Source organism: Megalopta genalis, chromosome 2 (assembly GCF_051020955.1).
Source record: "Megalopta genalis isolate 19385.01 chromosome 2, iyMegGena1_principal, whole genome shotgun sequence".
Lineage (NCBI taxonomy): Eukaryota > Metazoa > Arthropoda > Insecta > Hymenoptera > Halictidae > Megalopta > Megalopta genalis.
Genome location: NC_135014.1, coordinates 34,147,380 through 34,166,131, shown reverse-complemented (window position 1 = coordinate 34,166,131; position 18,752 = coordinate 34,147,380). Strand labels below are relative to the sequence as shown.

General features: G+C 43.3%; 2 protein-coding genes across 2 annotated transcripts in view; both read right to left on the bottom strand.

Moving 5' to 3' along the window:
• The window catches only part of LOC117225280 (fibrillin-1), a 45,182-nt gene extending 42,901 nt beyond the window's left edge, over positions 1-2,281 (bottom strand). The window contains exon 1 of the mRNA XM_076519227.1: positions 1,866-2,281. The gene's annotated coding sequence lies outside the window, so the exon portion shown is untranslated. The remainder of the gene's footprint in view (positions 1-1,865) is intronic.
• A 5,069-nt stretch (positions 2,282-7,350) lies between these two features.
• On the bottom strand, positions 7,351-15,038 carry LOC117225319 (androglobin). The gene is made up of 4 exons (XM_033478791.2): positions 13,295-15,038; positions 11,622-12,170; positions 10,576-10,933; positions 7,351-9,847 (listed from the first exon to the last, which is right to left on the bottom strand). Exons 1-4 carry the CDS (start codon positions 15,001-15,003, stop codon positions 9,251-9,253), a joined length of 3,213 nt encoding a protein of 1,070 aa, XP_033334682.2. The 5' UTR covers positions 15,004-15,038; the 3' UTR covers positions 7,351-9,250.
• Positions 15,039-18,752: the final 3,714 nt, after the last annotated feature.

Below are 18,752 nucleotides of genomic sequence, written 5' to 3'. Positions count from 1 at the left end.
TTGTTTGATTCGTCCGCTTTCTAATTCATTTTCATGAAAATCTGCAAAAATTATCGACTGTACAGTTTCTTGTGTTGAACGTAGAACAATTATATAATTAATATTTCATCATATTTCTAAAATTTGCGAGTATCGTAGACGCATGAAGATCCGCAGTCTAATCGTGACTAGTCAACAAATGTGTACTTTGTAACGCTTTACAAGCACAAGCGGCGAGAAGTCTATAAAATAGTCGCGAAAAAGTAAAGAATCCAAACGAACAAAAAAGCTCAACGATTTATACAAACAACACTGTTGACATTACCGGGGAAGTCAGCGTAATTTTCGAAGATTTCATTCAACTATCTAGAAACGTGCGTGCACCTCAAGCAACGTTGCTAATACGTTAACAGCAACGACCGAAAAACAATCTAATCGCGGGGAACTTATCGTCAGTCCCTGACACATTTATCAAACTAAGCAGCCATCGCACTAAATATTTCTCATCGAAACGGACGAGCTCCTCTCGCATGGAAATTTCTCATCCCGAAAACGCCGAAGGACTCCGCGGCAAGAAAAAGAGTACACGGGGACGATCTCGCCTAAGAGATACACGCCTAACCGCTCTGCTTTCCCTCGTTATCATAACGTAAAAGCGGGCCGAGCAGAGGCTATCATTATAGTTCCATAAAGCCTGGTATGCTCGTGCAAAACTCCGGCAAAAAGAGATCGGACTTGTTCGCACGTTCTATCAGAAGCGGAGCGGATTGACGCGTACGCGCCGGGGCCGAGAATATCGCGGCGACGAAACGCGCGACTCGAAAACGTTTATTACCGTCGCGGCTAATTGCTGCGGCGAAGCGAATCATTCGCTATGGTCACTTTAACCTTTCCGCGTTTTATGTTCACTGTAATAGATGCGACATCGCTTGGAATCCTACTGAATTTTTATAATCAGCCTACGGAATATTCTCTCCTGCTGCGAATTTTAATATATCGAAGATGATATCCTGCAATTTGTCCGACGTCCTAGATTGAAAAATACGTTTTTCAACATTTCGAGTAGATCGAAGATAATGGAAGATGATTGATAAGATATTTCGATGTCTCAGATTAAAAATGCATTTGTGTCTATTTTTTAAATGGAAGATGATTGATAGGTTATTTTCGTGTCTTAGATCAAAAGTGTATTTGTTAATACTTTTAATAAATTGATGATGTCTGCAGCAAAATGTTTTGAAATTCTTCTAACGTTTTAGATTGAAACTGTTATCTCTTAATATAGGATTTAATAAATTGAAGAAAATAGAATAAGTTATTCGGATATCTGCGGCAGTGTTTTAAAATTCTTCTAACGTCTTAGATTGAAACTGTTTCTCTTAGTGAACGATTTAATAAATTGAAGAAAGTAGAACAAGATTTTTAAGCTTCTTGAACGCCTTATATATAGATTAGATATTTGATTGTATAATATTTAAAATATAATATTATAATAATATATATGATATAATATAATAATATAATATTATAAAATTGTATAATAATTTTCGTAAATTGAACAAAAAATGGAACAAGATTGTTCAGCTCTTCTTCCAACGTCTTAAATTAAGAATTTACTTCTTAACATTTTTAGAAGATCGAAGAAGATGGAAGAGGATTACAAAGTCCGTCCCTAACGTCTTCACAGTTTACTATTCAGTCAAGACGAATCAACCGGCAGAAACTCGGTTCTCCCGTTCGATCTTTACTTTCAAAATAGTTTTCCGTAGGATCCGTATCTTTAATGAAATTGACTAGCTCAGACACAGTTTCGGTTCTCCGAGAACCGTCGAGAAACCTGGAGCAACAACTCTCGCGACACCTCCGCCTAACCGGGGATAGCATACCTGTCAACGAAACCATCAACATAACTCCACGACGAGCTACCAATAATCCACAGTATCACCAGGAGCACTTAAAATCCCGATCCACCCACGTGTCCCCTCGATCGCGTCGGTCGCGGGTTTCCTCGTCGAACGGGGGGGTCTTTACACCCCGAGAAGAGGCTGCGCCCGGACGGCGTCGAAGAAGTTCGGACTCGATCGATCAGATCGAGAATCGCGATTTAAGTGAGATCGATTTCGGGGCGAGCGCGGTCGATTAATCGGTGGGAAGAATGAGTTCTTCGGGGGTCACTTGACGCGACACGCTGCGGCGACGAGAATCGGAGGAGCAACGAGGGAACGAGCCCCGAAAAGATGCGCCGACGGGACTCGACGCGAGACTGGAGCGGCAAATTGTGGACGAGCGGTTCCGAGAGAGGGCTCATCTGGAGAGAAGAGGCTCTCTTTCCTCGTCTTCGCGTCTCTCCTTCCCCCCACGCGCCCTTTCCCTCCTTTCCCTGCCCGTTTTCTCGCGGCCCCGTCCAGCTGACGACCGAGAACGCGAACAGCGGCCACGGATCGTCCCCAACCCTTCTTTTTCTTCCTCGCTGTCAACAAGATCGGCCTCCGCTCGTAACGTAACCGAGAGACGGACCCTCTGGCTCTCCAATCGGCGCCGTTCTAGGCTGCAAACATTTTCCCGTCGATCGACGAAGAATTAGCGCGACGCCCCGTCTGTTCCAGTGCCTGAAATTATCCGAAATTGTAACAATTCTCATTTTATTGTAACAGAATTATTAGTTATCGATCGTCCTATGCATACAAGATCGCTTTTGTAACGATAGTAGATACAAGTTAGATACATATTTAGTATCGAAAAAACCCTAATACGATTCTTCGCAATGAGCCTTCGTTTTCGAGATATTTTGATTTCGAGTTTCGTACTAGCAAATTAATTATTTAACACTTTTTAGCAGAACAAGATCTGCGTAAGCTTGTAGTAAGCTAAATAATCACGAATCCCCGCTGTTGTTACTATATTTTTTTATTCGCGGAAAATTATACTAGTTAAAGGAAGTTTTATTTTTCTTCTGATTAAACCTTTGTGAAAGGTTTCCCTAATTGACCCTCAGCTTGGAAACAAAGATGGACAATTTTGGGAAAGGAGGTACGATTATTTGAGCCTCGCGGCTCATTTCTACAGTTGCCGATCGTCAACAATTATTAAAACGAGATGCAAGGCTCGAATCCCCTCTTCTCAAATTGCCCATTTTTGTGAACAAGCTGAGGGACAATTGGAGAGAATTTACTGTATCTACGAAGTAACTAATTACCAGACTGCAAATTTTATGAAAGTTCACATTCAATCATTTCATAAAACACCGAAGAAGAAAATGATTTCTCACACCAATCAGAAAATTCCTTGTGGCGAATGTAGAATGAATTAATTTCTGTTAATACGAGACGCAGTCAAGCTTTATCAAACGAGACTGAAGCTTCGATTGGGAAACGCGAACGGCATTGGCCTCTGTGTTCTGGACCAATAAACGCGTTAAGAAGCCATTACTTCCGCTCGGAACGATTAAAAACATCTATTGTCAGCTGACGACACTGTCAAGGCGCTACGATATCGCGACGCTTCGAAATAATGCATCAATCTCGGCTGCGAAAGTGCATCGAAACCGTATTGCGATGATCCTATACATACTTCATACTTCATCATTTTCGCTTTGTGATTAGTAGACTACGGATTTTATGAATTTCTGACAGATAAGAGTAATTGGAAAAGAAAATTGTGAAGAGATTGAAAGGATTCAATAATATTGTATTCATTATGATTATTAAGCTAGAATTATATAGCTTCCACTGCTTAGAATCGACTCGGAAGATTTTTATTTTGATGAATATATATGAATATTTATGATTTATTAATATATATAATTTAAATTAATATATTAATGATTTTGAATAAGATATATGAGTATTTGTATCTTTCTCGAATAAATGCAGAAAAATTTTAGGCAGCAAGGAGGAACCTAAAAATGTACATGACATAGATAGAATTTTTTTCTATTCAATTCTCTAAATACTTTGATCGATTTGCATCATAGTTTACAAAAAAGTGTGCACTCAACTGCCAAAATCACGATTCCCGAACTACTTAGACAAAAGTCCTCGACTGGACGTCGTCGATGAATCGTCAACTTTCTTTGCCCTTTTCAGAATCGTTGTGTTACCTTGTTCCATTAAAATGGTCCTCAATGAATAGTCCCGTTGGTGATAAAGGAAGTCGCATGCGGGTGCTGACGGTCACAATGAAACAGAATGTCTATTCTTAACGTGTTTATTACAACATCCTTTTCTTGATGCCGAACGCGGGATTATCTCTCCAGTTCGGAATTTCCAAGTTACAGAATCCTTAAAATTTCATGAACAATTAACAATTGAGAATTAACATACAGCGCATTCAATGTTTCGAACACTTCGAAAAATAATTTAGCTTAGATCCTGTATTAATTTTGCTTCTACCTTTTCGCATTGGTCGCTTTTATCTCAATCGATTTCCTACGAACGCTCAAGAAAAAGATAAAAGAAACTATCGGCAATTGATTTTAGGCAAACCAGTGGCCACTTTCGCGGACATCGAGCGGAACTTATCGCGGACGATCGTAACTTTAGAATTATTGAAGGAAATAGACGCAGAAACTTGAACGGCGAAGCGGAAAACGCGACTCGGCGCGGTGCACGCGCGACGAAACGGAGAGAAACGTCGACAGATGGCACGGACCTAACGGGGACGCATAAATCGCGCCGGTGCCTTTGTTCCTTTGTGCTCGAGGCCCGCAAAACCGGCGAAGACCGGCTCGTAAACCGCGATTTTCCGATTCGCGATGACGATGGAAATCGCGCGTTGCGGCTCCGCGTAGGAAATCGGCGAATGATTAACGGCAGCTATGCCACTTCTTTTCTCTGCCGGCCGTTTACAGAGTTTTACTACGCCGGCTTTCCTTCGCTTTATCGCGGGAACGTTAAACTAACCGCCGTATTTTACGCGCGACGGCGTTCCGCGGCGCGCGTTCACGGCGCCCGAAAATCAGCCGGACGTTCATTGATAAACCGACGCGGCAAGAAATCGAGCGGAGACATTGTACTCTCCGTCCTTTCTTTTTCAGGAATCCTCCCGCTTTAATAACTCACCGAGATTTATCGTCGGCCCTTTGAGGCCTCGAGATGACGAGAAGCTTCTGTTTCAACGGCTCGCTATAACCGCGCGCTTGATTTCTGCCGTGAATGCCTGCTGGCAAACGAGCCGCACGAAACGGAGTTCCGCGGATTCTTCCGCACCGCGAGACTGCTTTGACGAAGAGCATCGTGTAGTCGGTGGTCCTCGACTGCATTAGACGCGCTAAATATTCTACGCTATTTTGTTGTTCCGGTGGACGCCGATTTTAGATCTGCAAAGGACTGCAAACGCTTCTAAAAGACTATTTGCTTCCTTCAAATTTACCGAATTTTGACCGATTTCAACCCAGCAAATCGGAGCGAAAGTGTCCACGCACCTTTTAGAACGATATGACTTTGTTCAAAAAGGTCGAAATAACTCGAATTTTCTTTAGTTGTAAATGTTAGAGGGGCTTATAAAATTTTAAATTTATATTAATAATTATTAACTAAATTTAATTTATTATAAAAATTTTAAAAAAATTAATTCACTGTACAATGATTGAGATGCTTTTCTTTTTAATTTCGCTATTACTTGGAATAAATGAGAATGTAAAGAAACTCTCTCTCTCTCTCTCTCTCTCTCACTCTCACTCTTTCGTTTTCTCACTTTTTCATTAATAGGCACTTTTTCTTTCAATGGCTGAGTTACATGTAAAAAACGCTCGACAACTCCCTTTCAAACAATCGTTTTGAGAAGAAACTTGTGTTGTTGCAACCAGCGTTTTTTTTTCACCGTATGCAGTACTGATCCAAATAATTCGAAGGATAATCGATAAAATTGCTGTCACTATGGAAGAATTTCTTAAGAAAATCACCGCCGTCGATCTTCGATCTTTTGTCGGTAGGCAAAATGTTCGGAAGAAAAGATTGTTCATTCTCATTCGCGTTTCACTTAATCAAACTCGTTTTCGTCTGGTCGAAGTGCAAGAATCGCTACAAAAATCGCCGAAGCGCAGTAAATTCTCTTCAATTGACTCTCGGCTTGTACAGTAATTTCTTCGTAATTCGCGCTTAGATTGCGCATAAAAAGTGAACAATACGGGAAGAGAAGTGTACGATTAATTCGAGCGTCGCGTCCCGTTTCAATAATTGTTGGCAATCGGCAACTATAAAAACGGGCCGCAATGCACGCGACAATCGTGTCTCCTCTTCCGAAATTGTCTATTTTTATGCGCGATCCGACCGCGAATTAGACAGAATTTACTGTATCATGATAATTACAGCAGCGTTCTGGTTGAAATGTTACAAGCGCCGCGGTCTCGGGACTCGAGGAATCTCGTCGCGTCGTTTTTCTTTTTTTTTTCTTTTTTTTTGTTCTCCGGCGTACGAAGGTGGCAGCGTGTCCCGGTGTGCGTGCGTTGATTACAGGTGCACCGGCGTTCGTGTTGCAGGTTGCAACGTCCGTGGAACCGTCGGCGACCAGCACGGCAGCAACGGGCCGCCCGGTTGGCAGCCGACTGGTAATCACTGTCGATCGTGTTTGTTAGCCGGTCTCGTCCTTCGCGGGACGAATTACGATCAGGGTGGCACGGCGGCCTTTACGGACTACCGGTGGCAATTTACCTAGCCAATGTCTGCTACCGTGATCCACGAGCGTGTACGTACACGCGCGGGAACGTGTCCCTGACGACGCAGCCGAGCGGGCCACGGGCTTCTACCGCGAGCAAATGCCGGATGAGAATAGGATTTTCAGGGGTTGCCACTGCGTGCTAATTTTTGTCACGGCAATTTCTAATTCTTCTGCTGTTTCCTTGATTCCACTCGTTCGCGGATCTCTGTGCGAAGATTGTTCGGCATCGATTTCGTGAGATAAGAGATGAATAGTTGAAGATTGAATTTATTAACGCGTTCAAGTTATAGTCGCGTTCTAATTATAGTCTGAGGCTAAATAAATTCAAAGTTGATATTTAATATTAATTGAATAAACGATAATATTAAAAGTACGAAATTGCCGTCGACAGGATTGCGATATATTTATTTATTTATTGCAATCCTGTCGACGGCAATTTCGTACTTTTAATATTATCGTTTATTCAATTAATATTAAATATCAACTTTGAATCAGTTTACTTGAGAAAGTACTTACGATGTACAGTCCAGAATGAAGAAAGACAAAATTTACTAGCATTTGCTGCCATCAACGTTTCATAGCATTGTACAAAAGATTATACTTTTAATATTATTTTTTATTCAATTAATGCCAAATATCAACTTTGAATCAGTTTACTTAAGAAAGCACTTACGATGTACGATCCAGAACAAAGAAAGATAAAATTCACCAGTATTTGCTGCCATCAACGTTTTATTGCATTGTACAAAAGATTATACTTTTAATATTATTTTTTATTCAATTAATACCAAATATCAACTTTGAATCAGTTTACTTAAGAAAGCACTTACGATGTACGATCCAGAATAAAAAAAGATAAAATTCACCAGCATTTGCTGCCATCAACGTTCCATTGCATTGTACAAAAGATTATACTTTTAATATTATTTTTTATTCAATTAATGAATCAGTTTACCTAAGAAAGTATTTACGATGTACGATCCAGAATGAAGAAAGATAAAATTCGCCAGCATTTGTTACCATTAATATTTCATTGCAGTGTACAAAAGAGCGTACTATAAATGCACGGAAATAATTGCACACCAACCGGAATACCTAAAATTTCCAATCACGGGTATAAAACAGGTAGAACGATGTTTCAGAGAACAGTAACCTGGAAGATAAATGAATCGCCGGCTCGTTAATTCTCGAATCGTTGCCTAACAGATTGAAATTTCCGATTTAATTAGAAATCGCGCGACGCGCAGTATTATCAAACGGTGGATCGGCTTGGTCGAGGGTAAAATATCGCGGCTCCCGAGCAGATTACCTGTTCTCGCGCTTAACCTAGACCTCTTCCTCGGCTGCTGGCCGTAGTTTCGTAATAATCTCGCCGGAGTCCGAGGACTGGTCCCGGATGAAAAATGAACGGAACGGATCGGCGTGCTTCTCTTTTCGTTCGCGCAGGCTAGGGAAGCGTCGTTAAAAGGTGTCCCGTCGTCGGTGCCTCGAGTGCCATAACCGCCGGCTGATAGGATGCAAAAGAACCGCGAAACGTTCTGTCCGAGTCCCGGAACATGTACCCGCCGATCGAGATAGTCCCGGCTTGAAAAATCGATTCCGGTTGGCAGCTCGCGAATCACCGATTATTATTGCCGGCCGCGATTAGGGACGTCGATGTGGAGCAATTTAGAAACCGCCGTGGTCCCGGCGACCTTCCAGAATCAACGTAATCAATATCCCGGCACGTGGACATTTATCACGTCGCTGGATCGGCTTGTTATTCAACGACGGATTAATGCGCCCGACGGTTCCGCGAGCTTTCTGCTAAATCACGCTTTTTTGCTGCGTGCGAGAGCGCGTCAGAATTTTATTGGATAACGAACGGGGTCCTGAGTCGGTTTTTACTGCGACCTCTCTTCGGAACAAGGACGCGGAGTTTTCATCTTTGGCGACGCTGTTGTAACTTTTTCAGTTGTGGGAGACAATGAACGTCGACTAGTTTTCAGCGTGAAAGGCACTTGTTTATCAACGGTAATCCTAAGAAGACTCTAATAAATTGAAACTGTGAAGACTGTTTGATAGGAAATAATAGAAAGAATTGCTAAATTTTAAGCATACGTTATGGTAAAAATGGCAACAAATTTAAATACATTCTACGTTGTCTTTCTTATAAAGAAATTCATACTAATCGCTTCTGATGCTCGGCAAGTTTAGTATCGACATATTTTAGTCGTCGAATGAGTTTCGCACCCATTAGTTTCGCAGTGTGTATTTTTACCTACGAATTAAAAATGAAATTCGTATACATGGTTGTTTCTTAAGTCTCCATTTAGTTTGCGGATTTTTATGCGAAGTAAAAATTGTCTTCATCAATCGCAACAAATGTGAACTATGAATAGCAAGTTCGTCCTTTCTTCGATAACTTGAATAGATTGAACATAATACATTGACACTTTCAAATGATCTAATTGTGTCTACTGCCTTAAATTGCAGCCATAAAATTCTGCCATAAATGCATAAAATCCGCGATCTACCTCCATTGTCCGTTTCCGAGAATCCAACATTTCCAATCAAATTGATTAAAAACCCAAGAAAACAATTAACTATTGTACCATCTTCGCAAACGATGACATCAAACTTTCTTGGACTTCGAACTCCTGGTCTTCATGCTCTTCCTGCTGCCCTTGCCGCTCTCCGACTTCATGGTCGCGATATAAGACTTCCGCAACTCGTAAACGTCCTCCACGATGGTCCTCCTCTTGGACAGCTGACCTTGGTGTTCCTGGAAAAGCATCCGATACCGTTCCTTTCGGTTTTTCATCAGTCCGCTCAACTCCTCGATAGAGTAATTATAGTCCTCCTGGGCGTAAATGATGTGCGCCAATCGCGTGTTCCTCAGGATCTCCTCGTCGTAGATCGTCTTCAACCACGGGACGTCCTCCTCGTCCTCTTTCACCTCGTAATCGGACAGTTTCAGCAGAGGAAGCTTGCGAAACGAACGAGGAGGCTCCAGGGTTCGTTCCTCTAACATGGACCTCGGAACGTCCGGGCAACACTCGCTCATGTGCCTCTTCCTGGTGTCTATTTCGGAGACCTCTGGCACGATCTCGTGTTTCTTTCGGAACTCTTCACGAAGCTGCTTGCCGCGCGCCATGCTGTCCGGATTCTCCGCGAACCAGGCTTCCTTCATCTTTCCGATTTTCTCTTCCTTCGATTTGTCCTCCGCTATCTGTTAAGATCGTCGCATCAAACTAATGACAGTAAATTTTTCCCAATTTTCCTTCAGCTTGTGGACCAAGATTGGAGACCATTCGAAGACCGTTTGGGAAGGGGAGATGCGATTATTCGAACCTCGCGGCTCATTTTCATAGTTGCCGATTGTCAATAATTACAAAAATCACGTGCGAAGCTCGAATAATCGTATCTCTTCTTCCTAAATTGTCGATTTTTGTTTACAAGTTGAGGGGGGAATTTACTGTATCGATAAAATACATATTTATATATATTTTAATATTTATATATATATATATATTATAATATATATTAATTATATTATATATATATTTTATATAAATATAAATATATATAATATTATAAATATAATATTTATTATATTATATAATTTATATTATATTATATATATTATATATAATAATATATATAATATATATATATATATATATATATATATATATATATATATATATATTATTATAAACACAATAAATAAATATATACTATACATTATACACAATAATATATTATAGAAACAATGCTTATGTCAGTTATGTGCGAACGTTGCATTTTTACCGATACAGAAGTACCAATTTTCTGGGAGAAGGTACCACTGCCAATTTAGCAATTTAGGTTACTATCGTTAATTTCTTTTTTCTCCATAATCTTTCGTCCGCTAAAAACAAACAGTGGTCCCTTCAACCAACCATTGCAAAATCGCACCTCGAAGCCGCTCCCGGAATCGGTGACCACCTGGAGGACCCAGTAAGGCTTCTCCAGCAGACCGATTTCGCTGGAGGTTCTGGAAGTCCTCCTGAGCCTGGACGACTCGGACTTCGCCGGCTTGCCTAAGCTGACGACGGACGGCTTCGCTCGAACGATAGATCCAGCGCGTCTAGATTTCACCTGTGTCACCACGGCCCACTCCGACTTGCTGAGGGGCCAGCTTTCGTCGAGAGCGAAGGCCTCCACGTAATAAGTACGAAGGATCAGCGTCTGCGCGCTGATTCCGCTCGCGTTGACATCGAGCTTCTGGATGGAATCTTTCGCGTCGCCACTCCCATCTCCGTTCGGAACTCGGCTGCAGAGTTGGTCGTTATTTAGCCAAAGAATTATTTGAATAACGATTCGAACGAAAAATATTTTACCTTCTTTCATTATTCGAACGTTGGAAATAATGTAAGTACGAATAGAGTCGGATAAATTATTATTATTATTATTATTATTATATATATATATATATATATATATATATATATATATAATAGTAATATATAATAATAATATATATATATATATATATATATATATATATATAATAATATATAATATAATATATATATATATATATATATATATATATATATATATATATATATAATAATAATAATAATAATAATAATTTATCCGACTCTATTCGTCGGATAAATTCACGTCGAATGAATTTATTTATTCGACACTCGTCGAATAAAAATGCATTTCCTTTATTAAAAATGCATTTCATTATTCGAACGTTATAAATAATGTAAGTACGAATAGAGTCGGATAAATTATTATTATTATTATTATTATTATTATCATTCGTCGGATAAATTCACGTCGAATGAATTTATTTATTCGACACTCGTCGAATAAAAATGCATTTCCTTTATTCGAACGTTCGAACAACGAATGAAACATTTTTATTCGCGCGTTCGAACAACGAACGAAATTTTCTTATCTTCCGTTCGTTATTCGACATCTTTATCTAGGTAAACATTTTGCCGAACTCTGCTTGGTCGTTGTTAGCGCTGACGCCGGTCAGTCTGCGCTCGCCGGAAGATTCGAATTTGAAGTGCACGGTGCTGGGCTCCGTTGTCAGGCCCAGGTAAGCAAGGGGCAGGATGACCACCGATGTTCCGTTTATCTCGGACAGTGTATCCTCGTCGGCGTCCATCACTCTCAGGTGGATCTTCACGTTGTCGTAGGACGTGCTCAGCCGGAAGGACGCCACGGTAGGTTTGGTGACCCGAGCGATCCACTTCGCGATGCAACCCCTGTTGTTGGGTATGTAGTAGTTGCTCAGCTCCTGGGTGACCAGCGGAGGAGCCTGCAGTTTGCTGGACGGACTGTCGTCCATGGTGTAAAAGACCGGCTCCGCTTTCTTGGTGACGACGAGCAGGGACCAGGGCGCGTCTCTCGTTGGCTGATCGTCGGCCCAGCCGTAGGCGAGCACCGTGTACCCTAAGTTGGTGTGCTCGTAGCGCGACGGCACCACGTTGTTCACCACCCGCAGCATCTCCTGCTTGGTGTCGTTGTTGAAGACGCGCACGCAGTACCTGCAGAATTCGGCGAAACGATTATCCAAATGAAAATAGAAGCTAGAAGAAAGTACCGAATAAATATTGGGTTGTCCGCGGAAAGTTCGTGCCGATTTTCGGTAGGTAGCGTGAGAGACCTGACTGAATATATCACAATTATTGAAAACGAATGACATGTGTACGTATTCTAAAAGAGATAACTTCAGCCATTTTTAGAAAAAAGTTTGTGGTTACGATTCGTTCATTTTCATCAGTTTTGTACGCCTTAGAATATGGTGGCAAATAAAGTGCATTACAGGCATTTTTAATGCTTTTCTTTTTCCGAAAGGGCAAAAATGCCACACAAGCGGCAAATAAGATATGCGCTGTTTACGGCGAGGATGCTGGCGCCGAAAGAACTGTACGAAAGTGGTTTGCTCGGTTTAAAACTTGGAATTTCGACCTTGAAGATCAAGAACGACGAATTTTTTGCCGAAAAACCTGAGAGGTTCTGGAAGGACGGAATTCTCAAGCTGCATAAAAGATGGAGAAGGGTTGTGGAACAGAATGGTACCTGTATAATTGAATAAATGTATGCCAATATTTAAATGAGCTGCGTTTTAATTTTCCGAAAAAATCGGCACGAACTTTCCGGACAACCCAATGATTTCGTTCGTCGGGAATTTATCCGACGAGTAAAGATACATCTTTCTTATCCGAACGTTCGAATAACGAATAAAAACAATTTAACCTTTCATTCGAATCGCTGTTTAACCCTTTCGCTACGGGCGGATTCTCCGTCGCGGTACTTCTGCTGAACAGAGCGCTGCGACATCACTGCGGTCGTCGGCGGAGAACCTAAGCTGTTTGAATTGAATGAATTTTTCTCCAAAGGGTATTTATAAATAAAGGGTATTCCAGGGTATTTTATATCGTCTTAGCATGCGCTCTTTAATTTACAGTATGAGAGGAAATAACATTATGCAATATAATGCATCTTATGGAAAGCCACTATAGTGATCCGTAGTACCTCAGTGGCACCAAATGGAAAGCCACTATAGTGGTCCGTAGTACCTCAGTGGCATCATATGGAAAGCCACTATAGTGGTCCGTAGTAGCGAAAGGGTTAAATAACTGTTCGTCGAAGTAATGCTCAAAATAACCTGGGCAAGTTGACGAACAGGTCGACGCTCGCGAATACGGTTTCCTGGACGCGAGCGTTCACCAGCAGCCTGACGATGGGTGTCCACTGACCCGGCTTCAGTGCTGGCAACGTCCCGGTCAGCTCTTGCTTCTGGATCGTGAACTCGAACTCCTTGGAGGACGGATACATGTCCCGGAGCCTGTCGAAGTGCTTCAAGATGTACCTGAACAGCTGGCTGGCCAAGGACTCCCTCTTGTTGTAATTGAACAGCTCCACCACCTTCAGCAAATTCTCCAGGACCTCCTGGTGCTCCTCGTGCTTGGGGCTGTGGATCCGCTTGTACTTCCTGATCACAATCCCCCTGAAGAAGGACTGGATAACGGACGCGAAGTAGTCCTTGTCCAGGATACCGTTCTCGATCGAGGTTTCGGCGAGGTGCCTGCTCCTCTCGATCGAGGTTCTAGGCGTGCTGCCGTCCCTGATGGCTTTCAACGCTAGCGAGAACGGATTCACCTGTTCTCCGATCAAAGGATTCAGGAAAAGTATCTTGAGCGCCCTGAGGATGCCTCGCGCCTCGTCCTTCGGCACGAGCTCCTTGATCAGCCTGGCCTCCTCGCTGATGAAGCACGCGTGTATGAAGTGGTAGAAGATCTTGATCCTCTTCTTCTGGGCGGGCTCCGGCGGCATGTAGCTCTTGTAGTACATCTTCATCGCCTCCTGGAACCTGTCGGTGCCGAACGACTGGTACGCGTTGCTCACGCAGTTGCTGATGTGCTTCACCGTCTGGTCGATCGTGTCGGACTCCGTGGTCATCAGCTCGTACATCTTCCGGCGGTCGCCCACGTGGAAGATCGTGTCCGAGGAGATGGTCGTGAAGCAGTTGCCCTCGAAGCCGCAGTAAACTCGCAGCAAGTGTCTTCCGGGCTCCAGCTCCAGCACGGTCGCCCTGGTGCCCGCTGTCGGAAGATGGACCAGGTCGTTGCCGTACTTCTGTCTGTGGAACCAGCTGTGTCTCTCGACGATCAGATAGTCCCTGCTCGCCGCGGATTCAGCGAAGCCTGGCTCCGGTGGCGGATCGATGCTGTTCTCTCTGGAATTAGTCGGCGGGAGCTGAGGCTCCCCGGGCATCTGGAACGTGGCGAAGCTGATCAGGAAGAACTTGCTGTCCGTGGAGTCGGTGAAGATGTACAACGGCTCGTTCCTGGTCCTCGACAACCCCCGGGGCCAGTGATAGACGTCCACGAACTTCGTCTCCTCCTTAGTACCCGGGACGGGAGAAGCTCCTCTGCTCCCCGTTTTGCCACTCTTCTTCGACTCCGGTTTCTGAACGCTTCCTTCGGCGCCTCGGAAGCGATCCGAGATTCTGGCGGTGTAGTCGAAGTAGTCTAGCTTGTAGAAGAAGTGGACGTCCCTGATGTACGGCTCCAGCTTGTTGAAGTCCGCCCAGAAGCTGATGTCCGGCAGGCTCCTCCCGGCCTCTTCGACCTTCCCTGGCGACTTCTTAGACGACTCCTTCTGGCTCTTCGACTCCTTCGACTTGTCGCGACGGCTCTTCTTCTCGGACTTCTCCGATGTGTGTGCAGGATCGGCGGTGACTTCTCGGTTGGTTTCGTCAACGGTCATCGCAGTGTATTTGCCGACCACGCTTTCGTCGAATTCTTTCAGGGGACTGACGATCTTCAGGGAACGGATCGGGACAAAGTACTCGACCGGGTCAATTATTCCCATCTCGATCGCCCATTTCAGCCAGCGGAACAGCTTCCATCTTGCCAGAGGTGGCTTCACCTGCGCCATTTTTACTGGTTTTATTTATTGGATATATACGAGAAGTTATACACGAAGGAAAAATACAGGAGGTTAGATATAAGATAACCGCAATTGCTTGAATTAATGAGACGAATTTCTACGGACTGTAATAACGGTGCGATGTTAAGTAATAAAACTATATATAATATATGAAAACAAGTAATAAAACCTTAAATGTAGCCTTAGAGTGTCTTAGAATGTAGTGATATTATATCTTACAGTATAACATTTATCTAGTTTAAGCGACGATTTGTTTAAAGTATAATAAGATAACCGCAATTTCTTGAATTAATGTGACGAATTTCTACGGGCTATAACAACGGTGCGATGTTAAGTAATAAAACTATATATAATATATAAAAACAAGTAATAAAACCTTAAATATAGCCTTAGAGTGTCTTAGAATATAGTAATATTATATCTTACAGTATAACATTTATCTAGTTTAAGCGACAATTTTTATAAAATGCACCAATTCAGAAGTTTATCCAAACCGTGTTGAAATAAAGCAGTGCAGTCATGGTTATCAATGGCAATAAAAAACGAAACAGAAACGAAAAACCTTTGCAATCTCACTAACAAAAATAGAAAAAAGAAAAGGACCCAGATGAGAACCTTGCGGAATGCCCGACGAGACGTATGTCTATAGGCACAAGGTTATGAACAAGGTTGAACAAGTTTATGCGAAACGTGAAGATAGGTCGTACGTCTTTGGGGTCCAAGGGAACGTCGCGAGACTGCGCTACGTAGATGAAATGGCTCCAGCAAGGCGACAGTCCAGGCACAGTTCCCGAAGCAAGCGTCCTCATGTCCTCCAACCCGAGGAACAAGGTCACCGGTTCGGGCTTCTCCAATACCACAGGCTTCCGTTCGCCCTTGGACCTTTTGGATCGCCCGGTGTCCTTCGATTTCTTCGATCGACCGGTCTCCTTGGACTGCTTCGATTCGGCAGTGTCCTTCTTCGAGTCCTCTGTAACCTTGGATTTCTTCGACTTCGACGTTCCCTTGGATTTCTTCCCTTCGCTGGGCTCCCCCGGCTCCGGAGTTTCTGTTCGCGAACGGTTAAAACTACAGGGTGTCCCCCCGAAAAATGTATACACTATTTAACAGAGACACTTTTGGAATTTAACCCTTTCGATACTACGAGCCACTATAGTGGCCCTCCATAAGATGCCATCGAGGTACTAAGGGCCACTATAGTGGCCCTCCATAAGTTCGATCGTTTGTAGCGAATAAAGTCAGTGCTTACTGCAGAAAGCTAATTCACCTTATTTTTCTCTCAACAACGGATAAATAGATATGCCTTATTTTTTTCAATTTTGTTCAACTTTATTTGGATTAACCCTTTTGCTACGGGCGGGTTCTCCGCTGCGGTACCCCCGCAACGATCGGCGTCTTGTAGCGTGCAGCGATGTCGCAGCGCGCCGTCCAGCAGAAGTACCGCGGCGGAAAATCCGCCCGTAGCGAAAGGGTTAAGTATGAATTATATGCGAATCAAAACTGTAGTTATAATCGTTCGAGCTGTGTATACATTGTTCCGGGACACTCTATATAAAGAAATTGTAGCGAGCGTCGTTACACGCGTCGCGAGACCAACCCTTCTCGATTTCAGCTTTCCATTCGAAGTGGTCCGCGTATTTCCTGAGGAAATCCCACTTGTCCTGCGGGGACAGATAGCCGATCTCTAGTCGCAGGCAAACCCAGCCTGTAAACGAAAAGGAACGTCGCCCTCCTCTCGAGAAATCGCTGCCAATCGTCTTACTTTACCCGTTAGGCAATGAACCGGATGGAAGTCGACGATTTCGCGACCGTCGGACCACGTCGCAGAGCACAGCTTCAGCAAAGCCTTCGAGAGAAGCATCGGCCACAATTCGTGGTCGTTCGAAGTGCGGGGTAAAACGGGCGCCCCATTGGAGTTCACTGGTATCATGTCGTCCACGACGATGTAACGCCAGGATCCCAGAAAGTACAAACGCACCACGTACTTTCCTTTCGTGCGTACATGTAAAGATTCCAAGCGACGGTTGTTATTTAGCGGAAGCGAACAACGAGTAGAAAAGCGTCGATCTAAACGGATCAATGCCGAGGCGGATAATCGAAGAATCGGTGGCGGTATGCGCCGAAGCCAATGGACAGAAATGAATAACGTTCGAGGAGGAAGATCGCGATTTTTCAATCTTAATCGACCAGATCGTCGACGTTCCGATCTCTCTATGCTAATAATTACTTAACCTTTTAGGTACGGCTGAATTCTGAACGGCAGAGTCTGATATGTACTGTACAGAGTCTGATGCTGTATATTCTGTCAACTGAAAATCTAGAAAGACTGTCTTAAAGCAGAAATTTCAAGCTTTATTTCGAAGCAATAGTTATCATCCTACGATGATTTTCTGCGGAGTTATCGTCAGTCAAAGTTGGCCAATACTTATCCAAAATATTTCTACAATATAATTTGGTTGAGCAATGTATTTGTCTAATTTTGATCAAGTTAGGTCAAATGATTGCTCTTATGGTTCCGTAAGCTTCACGTCAGAATATACAGGATGTCCCAAAAATGTCTCGCAATCCGAAAGTGGCGGGTTCCTCGGACCATTCGAAGCAACTTTTTCCTTTACAAAAATTTTCTCCGAGGCACCATTAACGAGTTATTAACGAAAAACAGTGACCAATGAGAGGCGAGCTCGGCTGGCGCGAGGCGATCGAGCCAATGAGCGGAACCGGGCTTCGCGCGCTGGTTGGCTGGGCCGCCTCGCGTCAGCCGTACTCGATTCTTATTGGCGCACTGTTTTTCGTTAATAACTCGTTAACGGTGCCCCGGAGAAAATTTTTGTAATGGAAGAAATTGCTTCAAATGATCCGAGGAACCCGCCATTTCCGGATTGCGAGACATTTTTGGGACACCCTGTTAGACTGTTGTAAATCGATGCGAAGACAAAAGAAGTGCGAAACAATGCGTATGAAGACGATTATTTGGTTCAAACGATGAGCGAGTGAGCTACTAAAGCAAGCCACTATAGTGGCGCGTCGTCCAGAGAGATGGCATCCGCGAAAGCCGCTATAGTGGCGTGTCGTTCTGAAAGATGACATCCGCGGTAGCCACTATAGCTAAAAGGTTAACGGAGAAAGGAGAAGAACGATGCATACCGTTCGGATTTACGGTGGGCCGATGATGCGCCCCTTTGCCCGCTTTGTTCATCGAATACACATGCATCCAGCCGCGCCATGATTGGTGCCGCCCATTCCAAATGAAACTGTCGTTCGCGCCACTTATTTCCAATCCGTCTCGGCCGCAATACTGAAGGTTTATTAGCGCGGAAATGACCCACCGTGCGAACTGAAAAGTTGTTTTTAATTGAGCCGCGGTTCCGATCGAACACGGGACTATTTTAATCATTATGTTCGGGGCGATTGTATCGCGCCGATTGTTAATCGAATCGCGCGTTTTCCATACGCGGGCAAGTTTGGGATAATGAATGGACACCGTTAGAATATTTAATAATTAATTATAATTATATGCCGGACGCACTCGTCCCTGCCTTTTATTCGAACGCAATTAGAACGAACGTTCATTCACCGGCGATGATGAATCATTTCATTTTAGCAAAACCTGGACGTACTTCGCTGTGCAATATGTGCCCATTGTTCGCGATTAGGTCTGGATACTCTGAAGT

Coding starts and splice junctions, on each gene's coding strand:
- LOC117225319 (XM_033478791.2), bottom strand. CDS start 15,003: ATGGGAATAATTGACCCGGTCGAGTACTTTGTCCCGATCCGTTCCCTG. Junction 12,171..13,294: donor CTGTTCGTCAACTTGCCCAG/GTTATTTTGAGC, acceptor CGAATTCTGCAG/GTACTGCGTGCGCGTCTTCA. Junction 10,934..11,621: donor GCTAACAACGACCAAGCAGA/GTTCGGCAAAAT, acceptor CCAACTCTGCAG/CCGAGTTCCGAACGGAGATG.